This window comes from Salvia splendens, chromosome 12 (assembly GCF_004379255.2).
Source record: "Salvia splendens isolate huo1 chromosome 12, SspV2, whole genome shotgun sequence".
Taxonomy (NCBI): Eukaryota; Viridiplantae; Streptophyta; class Magnoliopsida; order Lamiales; family Lamiaceae; genus Salvia; species Salvia splendens.
In genome coordinates, this window is record NC_056043.1 from 7,488,103 (window position 1) to 7,508,707 (window position 20,605).

The 20,605-nt window shown below is 38.0% G+C and overlaps 1 protein-coding gene across 1 annotated transcript; it reads left to right on the forward strand.

The window, feature by feature from the left end:
• Window positions 1–12,721: 12,721 nt before the first annotated feature.
• LOC121759136 (short-chain dehydrogenase TIC 32 B, chloroplastic-like) lies at window positions 12,722–15,389 on the forward strand. The gene is made up of 8 exons (XM_042154638.1): window positions 12,722–13,104; window positions 13,186–13,417; window positions 13,533–13,612; window positions 13,701–13,857; window positions 14,465–14,546; window positions 14,680–14,767; window positions 14,859–14,905; window positions 14,983–15,389. The coding sequence occupies exons 1-8, from the start codon at window positions 12,981–12,983 to the stop codon at window positions 15,148–15,150; spliced, it is 978 nt and encodes a 325-aa protein (XP_042010572.1). The 5' UTR covers window positions 12,722–12,980; the 3' UTR covers window positions 15,151–15,389.
• Window positions 15,390–20,605: the final 5,216 nt, after the last annotated feature.

A 20,605-nucleotide genomic window follows, 5' to 3' on the forward strand; every position in this document is an offset into this window, starting at 1 on the left:
GAAGAGGAAATAAGCAAGCTAAGGAAGAATTTGTTTGTAGAGTTTGAAATGAAGGACTTGGGATTACTAAAGTACTTTCTGGGTATAGAAGTGCTAAGGTCAAAGAAGGGGATCTTCATCAGTCAGAGGAAATATGTACTTGACTTGTTAACCGAGACAGGACTACTAGACTGTAAGCCAGCAGACACTCCTATGGTTCAGAATCATGGTCTGCGGATAGTTGAAGGAGCTGAAGCCACTCACCGCACGAGATATCAACGTTTAGTTGGGAAATTGATATACATATCCTACACTAGACCCGACATAGCTTATGCAGTTGGAGTAGTTAGTCAGTTTATGCATGCACCTCAAGTAGCTCACTGGGAAGCAACACTGAGGATTGTTCGATATCTGAAAGGGACAGCGAACCATGGGATTCTATTCGAGAATCATGGACATATAGAGATTCATGGATTCACGGATGCTGATTGGGCAGGGAACCCAAATGACAGAAAATCAACTGCTGGATATTTTACCTTTGTGGGAGGAAATCTTGTCACGTGGAGAAACAAAAAATAGAAAGTGGTAGCCTTGTCAAGTGCAGAAGCGGAATTTCGAGGGATTAAGAGTGGGTTGACTGAGATTCTGTGGCTGAGGAAATTGATGACTGAGTTGAACTTAAACTCACAGAAGTCATGTAAGTTGTTCTGTGATAATAAGGTGGTAATCAGTATATCTGAAAATCCAGTTCAGCATGATCGGACAAAACATGTCGAGGTGGATCGACATTTCATCAAGGACAATATAGAGGCCAAGACGGTAGAACTTCCTTTTGTGAGATCTGAAGATCAGTTGGCGGATATACTCACGAAAGTTGTCGATGCAAGAAGCTTCCATGAGGTATTGGGCAAGTTAAGTATCGGTAATCCCATTACTTAACTTGAGGGGGAGTGTTAGAAAGGAAAATATGTAAGTAAGGAAAATAGGTAAGCAAGGAAAAAAATTAATTAGGGAATGAGTATTATGGCAAATCTTGCCAATTTTATGTAACCCTTGGCCTATTTAAAGGAGGCGTACCTATTGTAATTCTCTGAACAAGTTGAATGAATAATACTCATATCTTTCAACAAAAATTAACATATGAGATAGATGAAATTAAAAACGTTATTTTGTTAAAAAAATATTGCATAAAAATAATAAAACGTGGATGATTTTATTTTATAAGCGTTGAATTTCGTTTTTATAATTTATATGTGTGGTTTAAAATTTTAATTTGGCAAACATTTTTGAAAAAGTTATAAGCTCTTAAACAATTTTGAACTCAATCTAACAGCTTTCATATCTTTTCACTTATATCTAACACAAAATTATGTATGAATGAAACTGAGCTCAAACTTGACGAGGCGACGATCATATATGGCGTCAATGCTACTCAATATTCGCTATTGTGTTAGTTAATTTAAATGCACTAATCATTTCATAATCATTAGATCTTGCAAACTTTAATTTATTTCTTTATTCTCAATTTACCATAAATCAAGGATAGCAATCTATCATGACATAGTTTGTCTTTGAAATATCGATAAGTTAATTGGGTTGTCCTAATCGTATCCTTAAAGATTTTGAATCACTATTAAATTTAATTTATTACATCAATTTTTTCATTTATGATAACCCGAACTTTATGACGTGGTCCGAAAATCATAATCCTCGAGTTTTATTCTCTAAAAATGGACTTATAGTGTCAAAACATACCATGCACACACCTTACCAAATAAGGAGACACTATTAGAGGAGAAGATATGTAATTGATAGGGAGCATATTATGTAATTGATAGGGAGCATATTTACCTAGAATTAGGATGATTCTATTCCATAATTACCGTGTAACAACTCCTATATTAAGGGGGAGAAATCATTCTAATCATTACAGAACACAATACATTATATCCTACTTCTACATTCAACATGGTATCAGAGCAGGTTCGGGCTCAGAAAAATTTCATCATCGCCCATAATATACCTTCCTAACCTTTTTCAATTCTGCAACACAGCAAGCAATGTCAGAATCATCAGAAACAACCAACAACACAGAAACCCACCCAAACCAATCACCCTTCCCCGCGGAACTCGCCGTGCAATTCGCGGAGTTCCTACGGCAGAGCATGAGTTCGGGTCCAATCAAAACGCCAGAAAAGACTCATCACCCCGAATCGCTGGGTGAAATCACGGTCAAAACCAAACTGGAAGGGGATAACTACCCCCTTTGGGCCAATCTCATGGACAGGGCAATCGGGGGGAAGGGACTGACGTCTCACATTGATGGAGTTTCTGTCCCGCCACCCCGAACCGACCCTACCTACCAACAATGGCAGCAACGAGACCACTGCGTCTTCAGTTGGATTATAAACAATATGGCGGCAGATCTTGTGAACGAGGTTTCACAATACGCCACTGCCAAGGAACTCTGGGACGGGCTGGCCATCACCTACGGCAGCGGCGCAGATCCCGTTCAAGTGTACGACCTGCATCGACAGACGAACACCATTAAACAGGATGAAATGTCCCTCGAAAGCCTCTGGAATAAACTCCAAAATTTGTGGATATCGATCGATCGCCGAGAAACTACACCCATGACAAAGGAACGATTACGACTTTACCAATTTGTCACCGCACTGGATGACAAGTATGAATCTGTAAAAAAGGAACTCATCAGGCTTGACCCATTACCATCGGCACGCGAAGCTTACGCACGCGTCCGACGGGAATCGGTCAACAACCAAATCCAGGGTATAGGCTCATCACACAATCCAGCCGGACTAGCCTCTGGACTCGCGGCCACCGATCGAAACCGCTCAACCGCTGGACAGCACGCGGCGCAACGACCATGGCAGAAACGATCGGACGACGACCGAAGCCGCCTCTCCTGTACCCATTGCGGCGGTAAGAAGCACACCAAAGATGGTTGCTTCCTACTAATCGGATTTCCCGAGTGGTGGGATGAGATGAAACGAAATAGAGCAGCACGGGCAGCGAATCGAGGAGGACGGGTCGCAACCGTCCTTAGCGACCGGGCTACCGACGCCGGTGGATCGACGGGCAGCGCCGGCGCGACGCACGACAGCACAGGAGCGGAGCAGCGGGACGGCGAGAATGGACAGTGTTCAGCGGCTAGGGTTTTTTCAGGTACAACTTTGGGGATTAAACCCCCCATCTATGCAAAAATGCCGTCTGCCCCCAATATTGGTAGAAGATTGCACTTAAACCCCCACACAAAAAATAACTCCAAGAAAATCCCCACAGAAACCCATATATTGCACCAGCCACCCCGCTCCACAAATATATCACAAATCCCACCCCCACAAACCCATATTTCTCACAGACCACCCCCCAGCCCAAACTTATTGCCAAATAACCCCACAGCTTTCCCAAAATCCGAAAATATATGCTCCAGCTGCCCAAACCTGGAATTTACACCGAATATCCGCTGCAATAATTCATTCCAAGCCCTAGCAAATTCCTCAGTCACCAATTGCATGGACAAGGACAAAAACTGGATTTTTGACTGTGGAGCGACAGACACGATGTCTTTTGAGGCGTCTGATTTTACTAGCATATCTGCCTCTCGGAAAAGTTTTGTTCGCACAGCAAATGGACATACAATACCTGTTGCAGGAGCCGGCACAATCACACTGTCGCCCACATTGCGACTTTCGAATTGTCTCTATGTCCCTTCTCTGGCTAATAAACTGGTCTCGGTCAGTCATGTTACCAGAGAACTCCATTGTAATCTACTAATGCAGCCCAATTTCTGTGAATTACAGGATATCAAGACGGGGACGATGATTGGGCGTGGCACTGAACGACGAGGGCTTTATTATGTAGACAGGATGGCCCAACACGGTACTGCGATGCTGACTCAAGGACCGACTTCGTCACAAGCCTGGATTTGGCATCGCCGGTTAGGACACCCGTCTATAGGATATTTACGTTTACTGTTTCCTAAACTTACTACCAGTCTTCCCTATTTGAATTGTGAGACTTGTTTTTTGGCCAAGAGCCATAGACACACGTTTAAATTTAGTAATACGCGTGAAAAAATTCCTTTTTCCATTGTTCACTCCGACGTTTGGGGTCCCGCCCCTGTGGTGGGAGGACTAGGATATAAGTATTTCGTTCTCTTTATTGATGATTGCACGCGCATGACTTGGGTTTATTTTCTGAGGTCTAAATCTGAGGTCTTTGAAAAATTCTGCCTGTTTTATACTTTAGTGCAAAATCAATATGGAAAAACAATTAAGATCCTTAGGTCGGACAATGGGGGAGAATTCATTAATGCAAATATGCAAAAATATTTTTCTGACAAGGGAATAATACATCAAACAACTTGTCCACACACTCCAGAACAAAATGGGGTAGCTGAACGTAAGAATAGGACTCTCCTCGAAATGACTAGAGCACTGTTGATTGAGTCTAGAGTCCCAAAACATTTTTGGCCCGAAGCCTTAGCCACATCAGTCTATCTCATCAACAGATTACCTACCCGCATCCTAAATCTTGAAACACCCATCGATGTTTTGTCATCCATGCACCAAATAACACCACCACTTAACCTTGAACCTCGGGTCTTTGGCTGTATTGTTTTTATCCATATCCCAAAACATGACCGATCCAAACTTGCTCCCCGCTCTGTTAAATGCATTTTCTTGGGGTACGGAACACACCAAAAAGGGTATCGTTGCTATGATCCTAAAGCCAAACACCTATATACCACAATGAATTGTGATTTCATTGAGAGTGAGTATTTCTTTACCCAACCTCGCGGTCAGGGGGAGGAGAGTGATAATATACCACTTAGAGATCCGCTCAGTTGTTCCCCACCTCAAACAGTAAATCTCCATGACAATCCAAACTTGCCAAATACAGACTCTGTGACAGAAGTTGGTCCACCAGACGAAGTGAACTGCAGTACCAACGGGCCGTCTACAGAGTCTCATACACAGCCCGAGGAGTTGAGTGACATTGCGACACCATTTTCCCCGCCTGTGATTCCTATGGTAAGCGATATTGTTAATATTGATGATCTGAGACAGGGAGCTACTGCAAACAACGAACCAGTGGAAACAAGTGAAAGCGAGATGGGAGGATTTACACTACCTCCACGAAGCACCAGAGGAATACCCCCAAAGAGATACTCACCGGAGTGGAAAGGAAGGAAAACTCAGTATTCCATTGTCAATGTTGCACAAGGCTACCTGACTGAAATGGCACAGGCATTTGAGGCAGCTCTATATGAAGACGGGGAGATTCCGTGTTCATGGATAGAGGCAATGAAGCACAAACACTGGCAGGAGGCAATGAAGAAGGAGATGGATGCACTCATCCGAAATGGCACTTGGGAGGAATGCAATTTGCCAGAAGGAAAGAAACCGGTAGGATGCCGCTGGATATTCACCATCAAAAGACGAGCTGACGGATCGATCGAAAGATACAAGGCCAGATTGGTGGCAAAAGGGTATACCCAGACGTATGGGGTAGATTACGAAGAGACCTTCTCTCCAGTGGCAAAAATGAACACCGTCAGAACATTACTCGCAGTGGCTGCATGTAAAGACTGGCCCCTACACCAGTTTGATGTGACCAACGCTTTCCTGCATGGCGAGCTGAAAAAAAATGAGGAAGTCTACATGGAGATGCCACCAGGATACTCAGGGGGCAGGAAGGTGTGCAAACTGAAGAAAACGTTGTACGGACTAAAGCAGTCTCCAAGAGTTTGGTTTGGCAGATTCTCACAAGCAATGCAGAAGTATGGGTACATCCAAAGTCATTCAGATCATACTCTATTTTTAAAGAAACGAGGAGAGAAAATGACGTGTCTGATAATTTATGTGGACGACATGATCATTTCGGGAGACGATGAAGAGGAAATAAATAATCTGCGAGCAAACTTATTTGAGGAGTTCGAGATGAAGGACCTTGGGCCCCTCAAATATTTTCTGGGAATAGAAGTGCTTCGGTCAAGGAAAGGGATATTTTTACGACAGAAGAAGTATGTGCTCGATCTACTGGCAGAAATTGGGTTGTTGGACTGCAAACCAGCAGACATTCCAATGATGGTGAATCATGGGTTGAAGTTTGAAGACGGCGCCAAGTTAGCAAACCGAGAAGAATATCAACGATTGGTGGGCAAACTCATTTACCTGTCTCACACAAGGCCTGACATTTCATATGCTGTTGGGGTGGTAAGTCAATTCATGCATCGTCCTCAACAGAACCACTTAGATGCGGCATTGAGGATTGCTCGCTATCTCAAAGGAACCACAGGATATGGAGTGCTGCTCCAAAAGAGTAAAGATCTCGAGATAGATGGATACACTGATGCTGACTGGGCCAGTAATCCTATAGATCGGAAGTCCACGGGAGGATATTTCACGTTTGTAGGAGGAAATCTAGTCACTTGGAAAAGCAAAAAGCAGAAAGTTGTGGCTCTATCGAGTGCAGAGGCGGAATTCCGAGGGATCAAGAGTGGTCTAACTGAGATACTTTGGCTTAGGAGACTACTCACTGAGATTGGATTTCCACCGACGAGGAAAAGTCAGCTTTTCTGCGACAACAAAGCAGCTATCAGCATTTCAGAGAACCCAGTCCAACATGACAGGACTAAACATGTGGAGGTTGACCGTCACTTCATTAAGGAAAAGATCGAAGGGGGAGTCATAGAGCTTCCTTTCGTTCGATCAGGAGAACAGCTGGCAGACATTCTCACGAAGGCAGTAAATCCTAAATCCTTCGGTGAGGTTCTAGGCAAGTTGAGTATCGGGGATGCCGTTACTCAGCTTGAGGGGGAGTGTCAAAACATACCATGCACACACCTTACCAAATAAGGAGACACTATTAGAGGAGAAGATATGTAATTGATAGGGAGCATATTATGTAATTGATAGGGAGCATATTTACCTAGAATTAGGATGATTCTATTCCATAATTACCGTGTAACAACTCCTATATTAAGGGGGAGAAATCATTCTAATCATTACAGAACACAATACATTATATCCTACTTCTACATTCAACATATAGAAGCATTACTTAAAATATAATACTACTTCCTTTGTTTCACCACGCAATTTTAGGAGTTTCTTTGGTTAAAACCTTTTACGAGAAAATGAGTAATAATAAAATTTTATGATTTCTATCGCTCTATAAAAGAATTGATGTGGAGTAAACCGCATGCGACATATCAAGTGAAGTTAGGGGATAGAAGAAGTGCACTTTTTTCTTTATGCATGTTATAAGTTATTATGCCTTTTTTAAGCATCATGTTGTCAACTTTCCTTCCCTCGTCTAACTTGTGATAGGACAACCACAAGCTTTCCTACTCTTGGTTCACATATTTTCTTTTTTCTTGAATGCCGGATTAATTATTATTTAATATCTTAGATTATCACTATGTACTCACTCCGTTGTTTACAAATATATTTTTTAAAACGATACGAGTTTTAATGCACGATTGATAAAGTAAAGAGAGAGATAGAAAGAAAAAAAATTATTGAAATATTGTTAGTGCAGAATCAGTATTGCCTTAATAGAGAAAGAAAAATTTTCTAAAATAGAAAGTTTCTATTTTGAGTGACAGACCAAAATGAAAATAGTTTCAATTTTTAATGGACGTACAAAATATATAATAACAGTATGTGACTGCGTGTGAGCGTGGGTGTTACTGTGTACGCGTGTGTGTGTTTGTGTATATATATAGTATGTGTGCGTGTGTGTTGTGTTTGCAATGTGTGAGTATGTGCGCGCAATGTGTGTGTGTGTATGTGTGCGCAATGTGTGAGTATGTGTGCGCAATGTGCGAATTGTGTTGTGTACGTGCAGTGTATATATAATTATATGTGCGCACTGCATATACTTTGCATGTGTATGTGCAATATGCGTACATGTAGTAGTGTATGTTATTATGTTATGTGTTGTATGTGTGTTATATAATGTCGCATGTCTCGCCAATATTGCTATTATTGCATAATCTCTTAACAATTGAATATATAAAGCATACAAGGTATTTGATTTTATGGATTTTTGGATTTTTTTATTTCTGGATATTAGTATTCGATTTTGCTTTTTTCGATTCGGCTTGATTTTCGTTTTTTAGTTTTTGGTTTTATTCGGATTTCAATTTCGTTTCATAAATCAGTTTTTCGATACGATCTTTGAAAAAAATCAAATTGAAATATGAATGCTCAAGTCTAAGTTTATCCCCTTTGAGAGGCTACACATAATTGACATGTTACCATGGCACGAAATTACAAAATGAGCTATAGTGTTTAGGCATATTATGATTGTATCGTTACCGTGTTGATACTATAAATACAGATATTTTGTATTATATCGAATGCAGACTCGTAAACACGATAAAAATTAATATGTCACTCCCTCCATCCATAATTAAATGCCTCAAGTTTCTTTTTTGTCCGTCCACAATTAATTATCTTGTTTACTTTTACTACTTTTTAACGAGTCTAGCATTCCACTAACTCAGTTCACTCATATTTTATTATAAAATTAATATTGTATATAAAAATAGGTAACACACTCCACTAACTTTTTCTATTCACTACCCACTTCTACTTTTTTCCTCTCTCCTACTTTATTTTATTATCATTTAATTCATCCAACACAGTTTCTTAAGAGCATCTGCAGCGGTGACACCACGCCGTCCGTGCCAGCGGTGCGGCGCTGCTCGATGCATCGAGCAACGCACGTGTCAACACCTGATTGGCTAACGGCAATGCCGTTGGAATTTCCTTTTTTTTTAAAATCGAATTTTAATTAAAAAACTTGATTAAAAATAAAAAAAATATTTTCCCACTTCCTAAAAAATTATATCCGTTTTCTCCCCACTTTTAATTTATTTTTCAATTTTTTCCCCAAAAATTCACATTTTCATCTATAAATACCCCCACTTCCACACAAAAAATTTCACACCACACTACACAATTCTCATCTGAATTCTCTCATTTTCGTTCTTACAATTCTCAATCTTTCTTTCACTCTTACAACAAAAAAATGTCCGGCTCCGGCGATCACCCCCCGACTCCCACGGTTGGAACCACGAATGGTTCGGCTTGCAACCATTTCCTAGTCCGAAAACGGAATTTTCGGCCCCTCCTCAAACCCAAAGTTCGCAAGCTCCAGGTGGCTATCGGCCTTACTCGGTGGATGACCAAGAAGCTCCCGATGGGCAATACGGGTGGGCACCCGAACCACCTTTACCTAGAGCGGGAGGGAGCGACAACTCTCAAACTCCTCATCTTCCTACTCGTGGTGTCCACACCCCGTACACTCCGGGGGAGATGGATCAATTATTCAAAGCGTTTTTGTCTATCTCCGAAGATCCGGAGATTGACATGAACCAATCCGGGGACCATTTTTTGTGGCGCGTCTATCGCCGGTACAATCAAAACCGGCCGGCTGGAACAATCGAGCGCAACGAGAGTATGGTGCGCAATGCCATATACAGAGCCAACGAAGAAATCCAAAAGTTCCAGGGGTATTACCTTCAGGAAGAGCGGTCGGCGGGGAGCGACAGAAGCGAGGTCGACATCATCAGTGCCGCGTTGGCGACCTACCAATCCCAACACTACAAACTGTTCAAGTACCTCAATGTTTGGCAGGAGGTGCGTGTGCATCCGAAGTATAGGGGAAGCGTATCATCCTCCTCCAGCTCCTCCAGCAAACGGTCGAGGTCGGTATCCCTATCCGACGTCGGCTCCGATGAGGTGTCCACCCAGCTCGCCGGAGCTAATTTGGGTAGCCCCGACGCCGGCCTGAGTAATTCCCAACGCCGGCCGTAAGTAAAGAAGAAGTCGATGGCCAACCGCCGTCGCGCCGCGATTCCATCCGCCCTCGATCCCGCTCCCGCTCCCGCTCCCTTTGTGCCACCTCAACCTCCCACCAACTCGTTGTGGGAGGTTTTGGTCCAACTCTATTTGGCCGATAGGTCAACTATGACCCCCGAGCAACTTCGATCGCATGTGGCAATGATACGGGGTCTCCAAAAAATATTGGGGGTAGAGTCGGATGAATAGTTTTCCACGGGGGTATTTTTAGTCTTTAATTATGTAATTTTTATTTTTAGGAGTTTAATTATGCAATTTTTATTTTTTAGGAGTTTAGTTATGTAATTTTTAATTTTTAGAATTTTAATTATGTAATATTTTTTTATAATTTGTAATAGTATTTCGGGTAATTTTAATGCATTTTAATATTGTGAAAATGTTTTTATTTAAATTAAATAATAGAATGGTGAGACCCTTGAGCTTGTCCTTGCGGAAGAACACGGATGTGGGTGTTGTGCTCTTGCCTAAGGACAATGAGTAAAAGTGGGTTCGGGCCTACATCCATGCTTGTTGGCAAGAGCGCGGATGGGGATGCTCTAATCTTCATGTTCAAAAAGAGGGACCTGACTTAGTTGGGATAGAGGGAGTAGTATATTAGACTTAACACGACACGAGGCCTCAATTTTATTGTAACGGAAGTCCGTCACACATTTTTAATTTGAAATGTTGAGATCATTATTGAGAGGGCAGAGCAAGAGAGCACAACTTCTAATTCAAAAGAAAAACTTCTACTAGAAAGTATGGATGAATGGCCTTAGTTATTTAGAAAAGAAGCTTTTATCTATAAAAGAAAAAGGACAACATATATACCTTGAGCATTAGCTTTTATTGTTGCTAGATTACGATTTAATTATTTATTTGAATTGAAGAACACATTCATCATTAAAAAGTTATGATTACTTTAATAATGAGTAAAGTCAGGGTATGGACTTTTTATTGCTGAAAATTTAATCATCATTTTTGAATCGACTACTCACTTTACAGTGTCTGAAATTCCCAATTTGATTGAAGTAACAATGCAATTAGGGGAATATTTGCTCAGCATATGACTGATCAATTTCTAATTGTTTTAAAGCGTGTTTATTTGGTGCAGATTATGCTAATTGGTAAAACGGGCTTTAATAACAATTAACCGTATGAAAGATTTTCATTTAAAAAAAGTAGTATATAACAGAAATTCAGCCACGTACATTTATTCAAATAAAACTGTGTTATATCCAATAAACCGGAAATTAAACCAATATTAAACCAAGTATATACTATATAAATTTAATTAAATCCTCAAACTCTTCAATCTTTGTTCTTGCCTACTCAGTAAGATCTTATATAATTACTAGGCACCGATGCTCACAATCAAAATCTATTCAGAACGATCGTAATATTCATAATTTATTTGTGTTTCGTTTGCATATAATGCGAATGATTCTTGAGATAAAAAGATGTGAGAGTAATTTATTTGTATAAGTAATAAATGAGGGAAATTATAATGAAGCCAAATCAAATTATTTGTCACACCAAGTCGAACAGTTTCTACTCGTCTCAGGTTGGAAAAAGAAATACTCCGTCCGTCCATCATTTAAAGAGCTATTTTAACTTGACACGGGTTTTAAAAAATTGATCGACTTAGTGAAGAAAAGTAATGAGACAAAATAAATAGAATGTGAGATATATTATTTTGTACTAAGGAGTATTAGTTTTATTATGAATTATAAGTATAAAAAATAGTAAAATATGAGGTCTGTATACCAAAAGTGAAAAAAGTAATGATTCTTTAAATCGTGGGTTTCAAAATTGACAAAATAATTCTTTAAATGGTGGACAAGAGAGTATATTATTAGTGCAACTTGCACTCTATATTTTAATTAGGAAACAAATATTAGAGGTAGAAATTAATTAATGAATAAATAAATAAATACAGTACATAAATACTCTCTATGTCCGCAATATCAAAATTCATTTTGACCCGAGATTGGTTTTAGAAAACTTGTGAAAGAAAGTGAATGAAAACATTTATAGAATATAAATCACAATTTTATATACTACATTTGTTTCATAAAAATAGACCAAATTTAAAATAATATGGATTTTAATATGTTATATGTAAATAAGAAGGATAGAAAGGATAAATTTTGTGAGCATTGTTAGTCGATATTGAGTCCATTCATTAAAAATATTTCATTCATTTAAAAGATTTTTTTAATGATTGAGATATATCAAAATAATAAAAAATATTATTTTTGTGAGACAAAAATGTAATACTCCCTCCGCCATCAATATGTGTCCCACTTTAATTTGGCATGGACTTTAAAAAATGTAAAGAAAAATGCATTAAAAATTTTAGTAGTGTGTGAATACTATTTTTATATATTAGTTTTGTAATATAAAGAAAATGAGTGAAATTAGACACATAATATTGAAATAAAAGTAATAAAAGTGAAATAAGATAATTAATAAATGATCAAAATAGAAAACTGACATGTGTAATGGGAACGAAGGGAGCATTAAATTTATAATACTAATATATAAGTATAATATTTAGGGGAATATTATGATTCACTTGCCTGAAATAAGAAAAGCTAAAAGATTTAAAAAGTTAAAATAAGACATAATTTTCCCGATGAAGCAAGTATCTTTTATTAATTTCACTGTGGTAAAAGTCTTTACGAGAAACTATCCTAACTATCCTAGGTCAGTTATTTCTAATTGCTCAGATAAAAAGGTCAGTTATTAAATCAATGAGGCAAAATAAAAAATAAGCATACAATGATTAAGAAATTAAAATTAAAATCAATGAATGACAAAGATGTAATCCTATCTTAATTGATTCCCAAATCCCCACTAATCGTTGGTTATAAAAAAATGCCTCCACCTCTATCACCACCACTACCACCACCCCCACATATACAAACAACTTTTGAATCTATTCGCATCGCCTCTGCAAAACCTGCAGAAAAAAGAAGCCTAGGCCACTGTTTCTCTTTCCTAGTCTGCGATTGTTGACTCTGTTCATCTGCAAATTTCATATTTCTACGTACTTTACTTTTCCATCTCACACACTAAACACACCACTTTGCCATCAATTTTTTTCCCTTCGACAAAATCATGCTGGAGACGATTGGCTACCTCATCGGCACCGCCGGCGCCAGCGGCTTCAGCAGCAAGTCCACCGCCGAGCAAGTCACTGACCTCTGCCCCGATCTCCGTCCTATCACCGCCATAATCACCGGTAATTCACCGATTAATGTGTTAATTTTTTTTATAATTTGTGTGAAAAAAAAATTAAATCTCTGCGGCGATCGATTCGCAGGAGCGACGTCGGGGATAGGAGCGGAGACGGCTCGGGTGCTGGCGAAGCGCGGCGCGCGGCTTGTGCTGCCGGCTCGGAGCTTCAAAGCCGCCGAGGAGACGAAGGGGCGCATTTTAGCCGAGTTTCCTGGCTCCGAAATCATAGTCATGGGACTCGATCTCAGCAAACTCGACTCGGTGCGCCGATTCGTTGCCGAGTTTGAGTCGCTCAATTTGCCTCTTAATCTTCTAATGTAATTTTCATAACTTTATTTTTTCTTTTTCATTTTCGTTTTCTTTTTTTTGTGCGGTTTAATTATTAATAATGAATATTTACATTATAAAATCATGTTTGTTCTATTTTTGTAGAAATAATGCGGGGAAGTTCTCGTACGATCACGGTGTTACAGAGGATGGGATTGAGATGACTTTTGCCACAAATTATTTAGGTATTTAACTATTTAATTTCGTTTTCTAATTGGCTAATTATAACTGTGTAATGATTAGATTTAAAAAAAATTCTTAATATTTAATTAGGCCACTTCTTGTTAACGAAGCTACTGCTGAAGAAAATGATTGAGACGGCGAAGACTAGCGGCGTGCAAGGGAGAATTGTGAACGTGTCTTCGAGTATTCATACCTGGTTTTCGGGTGATATGATCCATTATCTCACCTTAATTACCAAGAATAAGAGGTCTGTTTTATTAGTTACTCTTTTCTTTTATTATAATCTTAAATTATGAGTAATCTCTGTTGCTGGTATCAACTGTTTTTTTTCTTTTTATTTTCTCTCCAACTCAGATTTTGTCTCACACATGCGCTCTATGATTAACAAATTAATTATTTTTTATTTCAATAGATACTTGTACCAGATTTATGATTACAAATTAAACATTAAGAATTTTAAACTAATTGCACCTTCTTGCTTCATTTTTGGGGTTAATTTGTGCTTAGGAGATAAATGTAGAAATTTCATTTCAAATTGGGTTGGTTTAATTGAAGCTATTCGTGCAATGTAAGTGGTTAAGTAGTCAAACTTTTTATTAGTAATAGGAGTACTATAAAATTAGAAGAATAAATATAGTTTATAGTATTTGATGTTTGTTTAAAAGGAGATGACATTTATTACTGTATGCATTTAAATCGGTGGTGCGAAGAATCCTAGGATCGAGGAGATACTGTGCTAGGTGATGAGTGATATAAATTGGAAAAATTGAGTTACCATTTATAATAGGTTTGACTTTATGCTGATATAATTCGTGTCGATCTTATTTTATTAAAGATTTTGATTTTTGTGACAGTGAATACGATGGGACACGTGCATATGCACTCTCGAAGCTGGCTAACGTTTTGCATACCAAGGAACTTGCCCTCAGGCTCAGGGCAAGCTATTTTTCTTCTTCTATTTATTTTCTATTTAATTGCTAAAAAAAACAATTTTTGTTGTTTTCTCTCAAAAATCATGCAACATGGATTTTCTCCTAAATTTATTAAACTCGAATTATTGAAATTGCAGGAAATGGAAGCCAACGTGACAGCGAATTGTGTTCACCCTGGCATCGTCAGGACCAGGCTCACCAGGGACCGTGAAGGCCTAATTACAGGTTTAATTATTTATTTTCAATATTTTTAATTAATATATATATATATATCTACATGGAATTTACAAAATTTCATTTTTTTATGTGTGTGTAGATTTGGTTTTCTTTTTGGCTTCCAAGCTTTTGAAGACTATAACTCAGGTAAATTTTCGAAAGGGTCACGGTATTTTATGTACGATTATATGTACTGATGAAATGAAATACGCGATATTTTACAGGCAGCTGCGACGTCTTGCTATGTAGCGACGGATCCAAGGTTGGAGAATGTGAATGGAAAGTATTTCTCAGATTGCAATGAAGCTTCGGCGTCTAAATTAGGATCGAGCTCTGCAGAAGCTGCGCGGTTATGGGCAGCCTCGGAAACTATGGTCTCCAAGCCGCGGTAGCTTACAAATTAATGTAGGAAATTAAATGTGAATGTGAAAATTATTAAGGTTATATAATAGGAGGGATGTATAAGTAGCATGTGTGTATAAATAGTTTTGTTTATATATTTATTTACCCACCAAAAAGAAGAAAGTTAGGTCGGTCATGTTTGCAGCGTGTAAGCTTATTTTTGTAAAATAATGTTACTGTTAGCCCAATTCAATGTCATGAGTGATGTAAGTGGTTAAATTCATTGAAATATCTTTTCCACGCATTTTGTCGCATACATAATAACACGATATTTTTATACTTACATATCAGAATTGTTGTGTTAAATACAAATAACAATTAACGACTAACAATTCGTGTTGCTACTCCAACAATTTCTTTGGACCGATCCTTTTTCGTTTATATCAATACATATAGGAAAGTTGACTATTAAAAAATAACAGCTATATATCTTCTGTACAGACTCTGTACTACAGAGGGAAAAACATACTACAAATGAGATTTTTAATTAGGAAAATTAGAGTTACCTGTAATATTTGGAATATTAAGTTAGGAACTTATGTCATACTTATAATAAGAGATATGCGTTGGAGAAAGAAGTAGAAAAACTAGTAAGCGTGCAAGTATTTAAAAAGATGGCAGCCAAGGTCAAAATATTACCAATAATGCATATATTAATTAATGCAGCTATTACTATTATTCTCTCACATAAGATTCTCTAAGTATACAAGAATTAACAATAACTAGTTATAATTTTAATTCGAGAGGAAGGTTTGGGGAATCCATAACATGGTCTTTGTTGACCAGCATGTGGGTGTTCAAATTTTTATTTAGTATCTTTGGGCGTTGATATATATATATATATATATATATATATATTAAAATGGGGCCTACTAACATGCATTATAATTAAATTTAATCAAATGTTGAATTTTTAACATACTACATAAGTCATAACAATCTATGCTACGATATAATCCTTGTGAACATAACATATAGTATACCTCTATTTATTCACCAACATCAATCCCTTTATACATCATCGAATTTTTCTCCTTTTTTGGTAATTCGAATTCGTATTTCTTTTTCTCATCTATTTTGATATTGTGTACATTACATTAACATTACTAGTGTTGGCAGATCGAAGAGTTCTTCCATTTATTATACATTTTTATACCATAATAATTATGACAGGAACTTATGCAAAAGGACAACTGCATCCCTCTTCGTGAGGTTTCCATTATTGGTTATAGGGTCGTATGATATTTTTGTATATAATCGTTAAATTATTGGGAAAATAATCATGAAGTTTTTCCCTTTAATATGAATGCAAAGTTATTTTCATAAAAAAGTAAAAGGAACTAGGTTTGTACGTGTTATAATCAATAAATCTATAAAATGACGGGAGGAGTTGAAGGTTAACCAACTTCACTTTCGGCATATGAAGGATGAAAAATTTCATTAAAGTCAGCCAATTTTACGGTGCAGAAATTTCATCTCAACCTTAATAAGTTGTGTGGTTCATTTCCATAATGTCGTTGATCATCCATCGCTACTGACGACCACCTATTCCGCCTCTACATTTCAACCCTAACGAGGATCTTCTTCATTATATCCAATCCCACAAATTAAGATCAGTCACAGAATTTATAAATCTATTGCTTCACATAGTAGACATATTGTTGTATAGTTAGTAGTTACAACTTATAAACATAGATATGAGGCAGTTAGATCATGTAGAATCATAATGTTAAAAGTTGAATTTTTAGCTACTAATCCTAATAATAGCGATACGTGTAAGTATCTTTTATTGATAACATTCAAATTAAGGCCACGTCAACATTTTTCATTTTTTTTGGTTCTAATATACTGGTGGAGTAGTAATTTTGTCTAATATACTTGAAATTACTTTAGATGGTGTAATATATTGATAAAACATAATATTAAGTCTTTCAATAATAAAATAGCTAAATAAGCCCAAAATTGATTTAATCAATTCACTGAAATAAGTTGAGGCCAATTTTGAATTACTTTTATAAATACACCCTATCACAAAAAGTAAATGCTCCCATAAGAGATGAATAATAATAATTAGACTTTAATTTTTATATAGTTTGTAAGTTTGATGACCCCAAAACAATTTTCGATTCGAAATATTAGGATAAAAAATAATATAAAAAAAGAAATATTTGCATGGATAAGAGTGTGCAAATAGCATTTAAAATTCGAGGCACTTTTGGAGTTATGGGAAATGGAAAATGGTGGGCCAAATAAGCTGAAATTGGGCCTGAAAGAAGATAGCGACTAATGCTTTAAGACGGAAACAACTAATTTGTACAACACAAATCAATGTGGCTCATCTCATCTTTATATTTATGGGTTTGCCTATTATTCCGTCACTTTATAGTTGTTCCACCACTCTCTGCTTCCCACCTTTTATTTCAAATAAATAAAAATAATGATATGCTCAATTTGTATGTCTTGTCAAAGTTTATATCTATATAAATAAATAAATTAGGAAAAAATATATGTCACTTGTCAACCTCGAGTTGAAATCTTCGTGTGCATTTCTTATTAGGGTGTCAATGTTTGGTGAGACGTGATATTCCATTTTCAACCTGTGTAAGATAAAATATACTAATAGACAAATTATTCAGTGAAGCCCAGTCATTTTTTAATATTAATTTCTATTTCTATTTCTATTTCTATTTCTATTTTTCGCTTATAACGTTTGTATATGAAACAATGTACATTGTTCCAAAATTTCATCATAAGAATTCCAATCATTGTAAATTCGAGAAATCAAACAAAATGTGGCTTAAGCTTCAAATCCAATATCAGTTCAACACCAAATAATAAAACTGGAAGAGGATTAGAACATGCACAACGGTGGACGCCGGCCCCGCGTCCGTCCACGCAGCTGGCAAGGACGAGGCTCGCCGCCGTGCTAGCGAGCAGGCGACATGGCGGCACCGTGGCGGCACGCGATTATGTCGTTGCCTTTGAATTTTTTTTATTTAAAATTCGTTATTTAATTTTTAAAAATGATAAAAAATAAAAAAAAAACATTTTCCAAATCACAAAAATATGGCCGTTTTTTTTGCCCGTTTTTCTGATTTTTTTTTTATTTCCCCCCCCAAAATCATCTATAAATACACACCTTCATCATCCATTTATCACTTCAAATCATCTCTCATTCATCTCTCATTCATAATTCTCATACAAACTATCAACACATTCATCCCTCACTCAAAACCTCAAATGGATTTCACCCATCTTACGGCGGAAGCGAAGCGCGAAGAAAGAATACTACGAACAACAACGGGCCGCTTACGAAGCATATGTCGCGGCGAATACCCCCGCTCCTCCTCCTCAACGAACTAGATCAACTCGCCGCTACATCCATCGTGACCGGGAGGGAGCTTACGAAAGGCTCGTTGCCGACTATTTTACCGACCAGCCGCAGTTTTCGGCAGATTACTTCAGGCGCCGTTTTCGCATGTCAAAGCGCCTGTTCATGCGAATTGTCAACACATTGTCCGCACGTATTGAATTCTTCCAAACAGGTCCAGATGCAGCCGGCCGACAAAGTATCACGCCGTTGCAGAAGTGTACGTGTGCCATCCGACAACTCGCTACTGGGCAAACGGCCGACCTCTTCGACGAGTATTTGCATGTCGGTGAGTCCACTGGAAACCTTTGTCTAAAGAATTTTTGCGAGGGCGTTCGTTCAGCTTTCGGTGATGAATTCCTTCGGGTACCCACCACCGATGATTGCCAACGGTTGCTTCGTCTTCACGAATCAGTCCATGGCTTTCCCGGAATGCTTGGCAGCATTGACTGCATGCATTGGAGGTGGAAGAATTTCCCGACTGCTTGGAGGGGGGGAACACTTAAGCGGCCACAAAGGCGGCGGCCCAACACTTATCCTTGAGGCTGTCGCCGACTACCGCCTATGGATTTGGCATGCATATTTCGGCGTTGCCAGATCCAACAATGACTTGAACGTGCTCTATTCTTCACCACTCTTCAATGATGTGATGAATGGTGTAGCACCGGCGATCGACTTCACCGTCAACGGAACTACATACCACATGGGTTACTATCTCGCCGATGGTATCTACCCAAGATGGACGACTTTCGTGAAGACGCTCAGCAACCCACACGACCCGAGACGAGTTCTTTTTGCGCAGCGTCAAGAGTCCGTGCGGAAAGACGTCGAAAGAGCCTTCGGGGTCCTTCAAGCCCGATTCAACATTGTGAAGGCCCCGGCTCGGCTGTGGTACGTGAATAATATCGCCGACATCATGTTCACGTGTATTATCTTACACAACATGATTATAGCCGACGAAGGACCGAGAGCGGCTAGCTTCTACGACGAGGATGAAGCCGAAAGCTCAACCGCGAGGTCTCCCCCACGCCGAGGTGCGCATACGACGGTTGGCCAGAGGATCGAGACAAGGCACACAATGCGCGATACCCGAACCCACATTCAGCTATAAGAAGACCTAATCAAACACATGTGGGCGAAATTCGGCAACGAGTAGTGGTTTTTTTAATTTTAGGATTTTAATTATGTAATTTTTAATTTTTAGGATTTTAATTATGTCTTTTTAAATTTATTTGTAATTTGTAATGTTATTTCGGGTTTTTAATGAATTTTCATATTATGGAAATGTTTTTGTTTAATTGAATTTTAAATTGAATTGTGCTCGTCCTTGCGGAAGAGCACAGCTGTGGGTGTTGTGCTCTTGCCAGAGAGCAGGCAGGAATAGTGGCGTCGGGCCCACAACCGTGCTCGCTGGCAAGAGCACGGTGGTGGATGCTCTTAGAGAAATTTGAAACTTCAAGGAGTATATTTATGGTGTCAATTTTCCCAAACAATGCTATAGGCTGGTGACAAATCCACGAATTTCAGATTGAGAGTGCTATAAATGATTTTATTTTATTTTATACATTAAATAACTTTATTGTGTAAAATTTGGATAATTTTCTAATGTTATTACTTGGAAATATTTCACTATTTGAAATGGAGTCTTAAATATTATAAAAAATGGAGAACTTAATTTAGTTTATGCTTATTTTAGGTAAATAGAAAAATATTAAAAAATATCATATTATGTAAGTATAACATAATTATGAATTATAAATAAAAGATTATATTTGACCATGCGTTATTGTGTAAAAGCAAATGTCGAGAACCTTTGATAATGTACTACTACTAGTTAAAAGTAGGAGTAATATTTTTACTACTATTTAAATAGTAATATTTTTTATATGAACTCAAATATGAGGGTAACTCCGTCCACTCAAGATGTCCATATTCTTGAGTGGCACGGAATTTTAGGTGGAATTGTTAGGTAAAGTAAGTAGAGAGAGAAAAATAATAGTTGAATATTTTAATAAGGGGAGGAGAGAGAGTGATTTTTTTTCAAAATATAAAAGTGGACATCTAGAAAGAGACAA

Coding starts and splice junctions, on each gene's coding strand:
- LOC121759136 (XM_042154638.1), top strand. CDS start 12,981: ATGCTGGAGACGATTGGCTACCTCATCGGCACCGCCGGCGCCAGCGGC. Junction 13,105..13,185: donor TATCACCGCCATAATCACCG/GTAATTCACCGA, acceptor ATCGATTCGCAG/GAGCGACGTCGGGGATAGGA. Junction 13,858..14,464: donor TTAATTACCAAGAATAAGAG/GTCTGTTTTATT, acceptor TTTTTGTGACAG/TGAATACGATGGGACACGTG.